This window comes from Balaenoptera acutorostrata, chromosome 18, assembly GCF_949987535.1.
Source record: "Balaenoptera acutorostrata chromosome 18, mBalAcu1.1, whole genome shotgun sequence".
Taxonomy (NCBI): domain Eukaryota; kingdom Metazoa; phylum Chordata; class Mammalia; order Artiodactyla; family Balaenopteridae; genus Balaenoptera; species Balaenoptera acutorostrata.
In genome coordinates, this window is record NC_080081.1 from 29,852,652 (window position 1) to 29,862,281 (window position 9,630).

General features: G+C 43.0%; 1 protein-coding gene across 1 annotated transcript; it reads left to right on the forward strand.

Moving 5' to 3' along the window:
• Positions 1–234: 234 nt before the first annotated feature.
• KCTD12 (potassium channel tetramerization domain containing 12) lies at positions 235–6,478 on the forward strand. Its single transcript, XM_057532809.1, has one exon. It carries the CDS (start codon positions 507–509, stop codon positions 1,488–1,490), a length of 984 nt encoding a protein of 327 aa, XP_057388792.1. The 5' UTR covers positions 235–506; the 3' UTR covers positions 1,491–6,478.
• The last annotated feature ends 3,152 nt before the right edge of the window (positions 6,479–9,630 follow it).

Consider the following 9,630-nt stretch of genomic DNA (forward strand, 5'->3'; position numbering starts at 1 on the left):
TCTGTCCGCTGTGGAAGAGGAAGAAAGTTGGGCAGGAGCGGGAAGGGGCTAGAGCGCCGGGCGAGGAGGCCGTAGGGAAGTCGGGGCGTCCGGGCGGCGCGCGAGCCTGGGTGGAGCCAGCAGCCCGCCGCCGCATCAGCGTTTCAGATGCAAATCGATTCCCCGCCCCACCACCCCCTCCCGCCCTGGGAGCGAGGCTCCGCCGCTCCGCTGCCGCCCCCGCCTTCTGCTCGCCGCGGCGCTCGGGCGGGCGGCTCTACTTAAGCAGCGCGCGGGCCGCCACCCGGCACTCCCCTGGAGCGCGCGGGCGAGGCGGGTGGAGTGCAGCGGGGCTCGCGGGGGCGCACGGAGGCGCGCTCGCATTGTGCACTCGGCTCCGCGCGGCTCTCGGCGGCAGCGGCGGGCCGGGGCGCAGGGCTGAGCGAGCGTCCGAGAAAGGCGGCGGCGGCGGCTCCGGCGCGCGGCCCGGCTCTCGCTCACTGCCCTAGCCCGGCCACCTCTTGGCCATGGCTCTGGCGGACAGCACTCGTGGACTACCCAACGGGGGTGGTGGCGGCGGCGGCAGCGGCTCCTCGTCGTCCTCGGCTGAGCCGCCGCTCTTTCCCGACATCGTGGAGCTGAACGTGGGGGGCCAGGTGTATGTGACCAGGCGCTGCACGGTGGTGTCGGTTCCCGACTCGTTGCTCTGGCGCATGTTCACGCAGCAGCAGCCGCAGGAGCTGGCCCGGGACAGCAAAGGCCGCTTCTTTCTAGACCGAGACGGCTTCCTCTTCCGCTACATCTTGGATTACCTGCGGGACTTGCAGCTCGTGCTGCCTGACTACTTCCCCGAGCGCAGCCGGCTGCAGCGCGAAGCCGAGTACTTCGAGCTGCCGGAGCTCGTGCGCCGCCTCGGGGAGCCCCAGCAGCCCGGCCCCGGGCCGCCGCCGCCGCACTCGCGGCGCGGGGTGCAGAAAGAGGGCTCGCTGGGCGACGAGCTGCTGCCGCTCGGCTACGCGGAGCCTGAGCAGCAGGAGGGCGCCTCGGCTGGGGCGCCGTCGCCCACCCTGGAGGTGGCTAGCCGCAGCCCGTCGGGGGGCGCGGCGGGCCCGCTGCTCACGCCGTCCCAGTCGTTGGACGGCAGCCGACGCTCGGGCTACATCACCATCGGCTACCGCGGCTCCTACACCATCGGGCGGGACGCGCAGGCGGACGCCAAGTTCCGGCGAGTGGCGCGCATCACCGTGTGCGGCAAGACGTCGCTGGCCAAGGAGGTGTTCGGGGACACCCTGAACGAGAGCCGGGACCCCGACCGGCCTCCGGAGCGCTACACCTCGCGCTATTACCTCAAGTTCAACTTCCTGGAGCAGGCCTTCGACAAGCTGTCCGAGTCGGGCTTCCACATGGTGGCGTGCAGTTCCACGGGCACCTGCGCCTTCGCCAGCAGCACCGACCAGAACGAAGACAAGATCTGGACCAGCTACACCGAGTACGTCTTCTGCAGGGAGTGAACTCCCCACACCCTCTTGCGACTCCAGCGCGCGCATTCCCTCTCTTTCTTGCCCGGGAGAGGGCTATAGATTTCCCCTCCCACCCCACGTTCTCCCATTCCCCTGTTCCCCACCTGCAGTAGACCCACTGACCCCTCACTTTAGAACCTGCAGCCACAGATCCTCTCGGCTTCTTCGTCTTCTCTGGACCCCACTGGAAGAGAGAGCCCAGACAGACGTACCTCTCCACCCCATGCTTCCTCTGCCCCCGGCCTCAAATCACCCCTCCCCCGGATTGTCCTTCAGTCTGGATGTAGTGGGGCAGTGTGGCTACAAAGTCACCGAGTACCTGGGAATGACTGAATTGTTCCGAACCCAACTGGACCCTGTCCAGTGTATAGAAGATTCCTTGAAATCTTCTCAAGCCCTGATGACTCATTCGCGGTTTAAGAGAGAGAATTGGTAGCAGTGTCTGCGAATAGTTTTGAAAGGTCATTTATTACGCAGTCTTTTGACCCTCTTTAAAGGTGAAGTTTTAGAAGGCTGAATGGAAGACTCCAGAGCTGGAATTAGGATCCCGCGGAGGCTGTTCAGGGACTATAAATGAATAAAGTTTTGAGAAGTTACAGGTAGAAGTAGGAGAAGAATCTGGTGATGGCATAATGAAGGAGCGTTTGGTTTCCGTGCAAATTTAAAGGTCTTCGCCTGTGGTTTAAACTTGTAGAAAGTTCCCCTCCTGCCTGAAGAGGCACCCTTTCTCCTGGGCTCACCGCCAGAAGCCCTTGGTTCGACTGCTTGACATGGCAGCCGTTATTGACAAGAGGGGGAAAGAGAGAATGACGGCTCAGGTCGCCGAGAATTGCAGGAGGTCACCTGGCTGTGACTGTAAACGGAGCTGGGTAGTAATGCACGTCGTGGGTATTAAGAAAACCTGTATTATTGCAGTGACTGTCAGTAGGACCTTAGCTCTTAAGCCTTGGGGGGTGGGGTGGGGAGGGAGGAAGGAGGGTAGGAGGGGTGGGAAGGGAGGAGAGGACATACTCATTTATTATTTGAAAGTTGGAAGTTTGTACCGTCCGTCTGAGTACATGCACATTAACAAAATAGCACACAAAAACATGCAAAGCATTTTGTAAAGGTGAATCACAGATCTACTCTTACCTGGCAGTTTATTGAACTAACTGTTTTGCTGATACTTATATAACCTAACCAAAGAGTTACCCAGTAGGGTTTTAGTTTTTGAACTTTATTTTCTTGTTGATTATAAGTCCTGATTTTAAAATCTATTTCCTTGAACAAAATATGTTGATTTGGGTTACTTAGACTTAAGTTCTCTTATTAAAAATCCTTACTGTCTGCAAGCCCAGCCAATTTTGACTTCTGGGCAAACCTGAAAAATGCCACTTCGATGCAGGTTGTTTGAAGTTAAGGTGGAATCTTTTCGAATGACAGAGCTGCAGAGAATAGAAACGCCAAGGGCTGCCATCTGTAGATAGCTGTAAAGTGGAATAGTTTAAAATGAAGGCAAATAAGTGCTTAAAAGTGAGCTGAGCAATAAAATGGTGTTCCATGTAAATGCAACTGAAACAGAAGGAGACCTGGTTGCCTTATACCTTTACTCTAACATGGAATAAATCCCCACTGTATATCGTATCTACACTGTAAGTGAAGGGAGATGAATCGTCTTTCATGCTGTGAGGCTCCTTTGGATATTCTGTGATGACGGAGAAGCCTGTCCTTTTTCATTTGTTTCAGCATCATTCTCTTGAAGTAGGTTTTTAAAAGATTTTGTAAGAGTCGTTTTCAGTGTTTAAATTAGCGCTATTTTTTTTCTTCTTTTTAAAAATGAATCTTGTACTGTATCTTACTATATGTCCATAACAGATGTTAAGAATTGGAACAGTTTTATTCTTAGACTCATGTGATCCAATCTGTATATACCATATATAAACATTTTACATGAATCATTTAGTTTTTTAATTAATTTACTAATGCTATAAACGTTCCTGTATTTACCCCCAGTAACTTGCATCAGATGGTGTATATACTAAAGCAACATGTTTCAATGAGTTTCTTATATCCTTGTCTATGGGGAAATTGGGTTAGGAAAAAAATACATAGTTATAAAGCTGAGTTTGCTCCATACTTTTTGCTTGGATATTAGTTGTATACTAATATGTCAATTAACTGTCTGCATAAACCACAGTACCTGTATTTTTAATCCACCAATTCTTTTTTTTTTTTTTTATTGGGGAAGAGAAAGATTTGAGGTCTTTTGTTGGAGGTGCCTTTTTAGAAAAGTAAAGTTAGCTTTACAATTACAAAGACCATAATTGTAAGGGAAGCAGAAACATTCAGGAAGTCACATTTGCTTATGTGTTGGGTGTGTTCTCGGACTAGGTAACACATCAGAACTTAGCCCTGTTTCAAGCCTGAAATGATTTAGGAATGTCACTCACTGGCCAAAAGTAAGTGTCACAGAGATTTCTGCACCCTATGTGGTATTGTGTTAGATTGTGCAACAAAAAGCACATAATTGAGAACATCTTGGGACAGATCAAAGCCACTGACGTATGGCAAGACTCCGAGATTCTGATTTGCCTTGTTAAATCTGCTCAACTCCAGGAGTCACGGGAAATTGCTCAAATTTTGTCTCTGCCACCCAAGTCTTAAAAGTTTTATCTTGTAAGACTTTGAGTTGAACTGTTTCACAGCTTTGTTCGTCCACATTCTCACTCCTCCACACATCCTTGCTGCCCTGCAGTACTCCCTAACCCCTTTCATTATCTGAAAGACTGGGAATTGAATGGTTAGAGATGGTAAACCAACCTTTTTTTCTATGATGACTATCCCCTCTAAAGTTGGAAGTTGATACATGAAAAATTCTACCTTAGCCCAAAGTAAAGGCTGGGTAGGAAACTCATTTTTACATTGGGTGGATACTATAACTGAGATAAGATGACTTGGCCTCTGCACTTTTGGGTCCCGTATTCACCATGTGCTCTGAGCCACAGAAGGACCCTTAGTGGTCTACAAAGTGGGCTGGAGTGTTGGTTGTCACCTGTGAGCTTGGAAGAGATATAGAGCGTCCATTTGAGTAAGCTCTCCAAAGACATTCAGTAACCTGGGAGGGTGTCATAAATTATTCAGAAATTATAACTGCATTAATCTGACTCAGTGTAGCATGCATTTACATATGTAATGGCTCTAATTACCATTTGGTTCATAAATACAACTGAGTGACATTAGATTTTAATAAATTTAACTTTTTAAAAAAGAATGGTTGACAGTGGTGGTTAAACAGGTACCATGTTCAGTGCTTTTGCACCAAGTGTTTGACATATTGTCTGTTTTTTAAAACATGTAGACTATGAACCATGTTCGTTTTAATTTTTCAAATTGCGTGTTGTGGAAAATATTCCTTGAATGTGTGGGACTTAAATTTTTTCCCTTTCAGCACGATTTTTATTCTTGTGTTTTATTTGGTTTTTGCATTGATAGCAAAGTGATAATTTATAATACTAGACAAAATTGTCTTCTCTTTCAAACCAGATCCATATATATATGGAGCCTGTTGCTTTTCTGGGAAAATGCATAATCTGTGAATTCTCAGACAAAATAGGCAACTGGCATGCTCATAACATATTCCAATTTTTATTGGAATTTTCCATGGAATGTTATTATTACATTAAAGCCATGTAAGTTGAGGCTTTGATAATTTTTTACTTTTTAAATTATGGTAAATTCTAATCTAATATTCAAAAACATTTTTGTACTCCACATGAAAAGTGATAAATGATAGTGCAGGCATTTAGAACAGTATTGACTGGAGGCATTGAATTCCTTAAGAATTTTTTTTATAATCTAAATCATAAATACTCAGTTGACTTAAATTTCTAAAATTGTAAACTGAGTATTTTTATTGTAAACCTACTAGAGTAAATCCTTTGGAATTTTTTTCTGTTTTTCCTTATTATAACTCATTTAAAAACTGAATTAGTTTTCTTACATGACCTAAATCTATCTCTTGAGAAATAAATAAAATAGTCTTGTGTTTCCAGTGGCTATAGTACCTAAAATAGGCTTTCCTAGAGCCAGAAACATGCTATGTTGAAGTTAACTTTTCTTTGTCACAATTTTGGATGATAAACATCTAAAAGTATTAATGTTTGAAGACTTCTATTCTCTACTGGGGCCCTTGAAACTAAGATGGAAGAAATTCAACCAGAATATTTACATTAGAGTATAAACTCGTGTGGTAGGAAGCTGAACTAGTTGACCAAGAATTCTTGTCACCTTATACATTTTGTGATTTTTTTCCCAGGTTTTTTTTTTTTTAATTCTAAATGTGTTTTGAGGTATGTGAACATTAATTGTAATGTAAACTATTATACAACTGTCTTTGTGACTTTATAGGCGGGTGAATTTTGCTATTAATATTGAATACAAATGACAATTCATTTATGACCACTCAAACAGCATTTGTGACATTTAATGACAAAGGTTAAAACATCCATTGTGGATATTAATTTTGAAGATGCACATTATACATTATTTAAATTTTTCTGGGCATCTGAAAAACTCTTACCTGAGAAACAATGTAAGATTCCCACAGAGTTATCTGGGATTATGAAATTGTTGAAAATGTTATATGCTAAGTGATACATATCACTGAGCCATATTCTCAAAATTGAAGGAGAAAGGGAAAAAATCATTATACAATTATCAGGCTTTCTAATGAAACAGAAAGCCAAGAAAAAAAAAAATCCTTTTATATTTTAAAAACCGAGGAAGTTTTTTCAGACGTGCCCAAACTTTAAGTGAGAATTTCTTCAACCATCTAAATGCTCTAGAGATTTTGGTTCTCTGTGTTCACAACCAGTTGTATAACAGAAATACTCAATATTGTTTTCCTCCCTGTGTGTGAAGTAATGAATCATTGATTATGTGACTTGTGATGTATTCTTCTATTAAACACTAAAGAATAAAACATTCACACTTTAATTATTCCTCTTGGCTCTTTGGTATGGATTGGCTCAAATACTGGTCTAATTTCATTTAAGGGGTTCTCTGAACACTGGGAATGCTTCCTAAATTGTTGTAGGGCTAATGGCGTCAGAAGGACTCCTCACTGGGTAATTGGCCAGCTGGGCCAGGAATGAATGGGCCTTTTCCCCAGAGTTTATTGTCAAAAACCCCTGTTGTCAAGGTGGTTTGGTCCTCAATGTGGAGGAAAAGTCCTTCACAAACATTTTCTTTGACCACAGTCTTGGCAACAGATGTGAACTACTTTGAACATGGGGGATGTAGGTAGAGATGACCTCTTAAAGTTTGTGGGGAAAAGGAAATAGACGCTGTGAGATGGGCCTTAATCAAAAGTATAATGCATGAAGATAAAATTCTAAAGAATGTGGGGAGAGGCTCTGCATTTCGGATATAGGGGCTCTTTCCTGAACCATCCTCAGTCACTGATGTCCCCCCCTCTCGAAAGAAAGCATAGTGCCTCCCAGGTTGAAAAATCACAGAAGTTGGAGCCCGTCACACCAGCCCCGGGCTGCTGGACTGTGGCCCAGGAAGCAGTGAGTCAGGTAGGCAGTGAGGCAGGCTTTGCCCTTCCTCTTTGCTTTTACCTTTACTTCCTCCAGATAGCTTTTGTTTTAGTTTTTGAAAAGTTTATGGTGAAAAATTTAAGCAATATAAGAGTGTGTATCGTAAAAAGTATATCTCCGCCCTCCAGTAACCCCTAGTTTTTCCCAGGGATAATCACTAGTGCATCTTTACAGAGACATTACATATAAATGAATGAATATATGAATGAATGAATACATAAATAATTCCCCTCTTTTTTTGTATTCAGTAGAATTTATGCCTATTCCTTGCCTTGCTTTCTTCTCTTAACCACTTATCCTGGAGCTCTTGCAATGCATGCTTGTACACGTAACAATGATCTATCTACCTCATCTTATTTGATGGCTACATGATACTGTGCATGAAATGCCACTGTCTAGATGTGCTCTCATTTATTTTACCAGCCTTTTTTTGATGGGCATTTAAATTTCCAGGTTTTTAAAAAAAATTTCTGCTTCAAAGAGTGCTGTATTGAATATCTTTTTACATAAATGCAAATATATCTGAGTTTTTTGTATGAAGTGATGCCAAGAGAGAAAGCCCCTGGAGGTACTTTTTTCTACTTTAAGGACTATGGAAATAATAGGATTCATTGGAAGCTCTCAAGGGATTGTGGATGATGGTGGTGTGAAATAACTCTAGAATCATTAGGTATACAAGTGTGAAGTTTTGCATAGCTTTCATATTAAGGAAAAGCCCCCCTCACACACACACACTCAAAACACACACACTTTTTTTTTTGATTTTTTTTTAACATCTTTATTGGAGTATAATTGCTTTACAATGGTGTGTTAGTTTCTGCTTTATAACAAAGTGAATCAGTTATATGTATACATATGTTCCCATATCTCTTCCCTCTTGCATCTCCCTTCCTCCCACCCTCCCTATCCCACCCCTCTAGGTAGTCACAAAGCACAGAGCTGATCTCCCTGTGCTATGCGGTTGCTTCCCACTAGCTATCTATTTTACGTTTGGTAGTGTAGTCCACGCCACTCTCTCACTTTGTCACATCTTACCCTTCCCCCTCCCCATATCCTCAAGTCCATTCTCTAGTAGGTCTATGTCTTTATTCCCGTCTTGCTACTAGGTTCTTCATGACTTTTTTTTTTTTTTCCTTAGATTCCATATATATGTGTTAGCATACGGTATTTGTTTTTTTCTTTCTGACCTACTTCCCTCTGTATGACTGACTCTAACTCCATCCACCTCACTACAAATAACTCCATTTCGTTTCTTTTTATGGTGGAGTAATATTCCATCGTATATATGTGCCACATCTTCTTTATCCATTCATCCGATGATGGACACTTAGGTTGCTTCCATGTCCTGGCTATTGTAAATAGAGCTGCAATGAACATTTTGGTACATGACTCTTTTTGAAGTATGGTTTTCTCAGGGTATATGCCCAGTAGTGGGATTGCTGGGTCATATGGTAATTCTATTTTTAGTTTTTTAAGGAACCTCCATACTGTTCTCCATAGTGGCTGTATTGATTTACATTTCCACCAACAGAGCAAGAGGGTTCCCTTTCCTCCACACCTTCTCCAGCGTTTGTTGTCTGTAGATTTTCTAATGATGCCCATTCTAACCGGTGTAAGGTGGTACCTCATTGTAGTTTTGATTTGCATTTCTCTAATAATTAATTAGTGATGTTGAGCAGCTTTTCATGTGCCTCTTGGCCATCTGTATGTCTTCTTTGGAGAAGTGTCTATTTAGGTCTTCTGCCCATTTTTTAATTGGGTTGTTTGTTTTTTTAATATTGAGCTGCATGAACTGTTTATATATTTTGGAGATTAATCCTTGTCCATTGATTCGTTTGCAAATATTTTCTGCCATTCTGAGGGTTGTCTTTTTGTCTTGTTTATAGTTTCTGTTGCTATGCAAAAGCTTTTAAGTTTCATTAGGTCCCATTTGTTTATTTTTGTTTTTATTTCCATTACTCTAGGAGGTGGATTAAAAAAGATCTTGCTGTGATTTATGTCAAAGAGTGTTCTTCCTATGTTTTCCTCTAAGAGAGTTTTATAGTGTCTGGTCTTACATTTAGGTCTCTAATCCATTTTGAGTTTATTTTTGTGTATGGTGTTAGGGAGTGTTCTAATTTCATTCTTTTACATGTAGCTGTCCAGTTTTCCTAGCACCACTTATTGAAGAAACTGTCTTTTCTCCATTGTATAGCCTTGCCTCCTTTGTCATAGATTAGTTGACAATAGGTGTGTGGGTTTATCTCTGGGCTTTCTATCATGTTCCATTGATCTATGTTTCTGTTTTTGTGCCAGTACCATATTGTCTTGATTACTGTAGCTTTGTAGTATAGTCTGAAGTCAGGGGGTCTGATTCTTCCAGCTCCGTTTTTTTCCCCCAAGATTGCTTTGGCTATTCTGAGTCTTTTGTGTCTCCATACAAATTTTAAGATACTTTGTTCTAGTTCTGTAAAAAAATGCCATTGGTAATTTGATAGGGATAGCATTGAATCGGTAGATTTCTTTGGGTAATATAGTCATTTTCACAATATTGATTCTTCCAATCAAAGAAC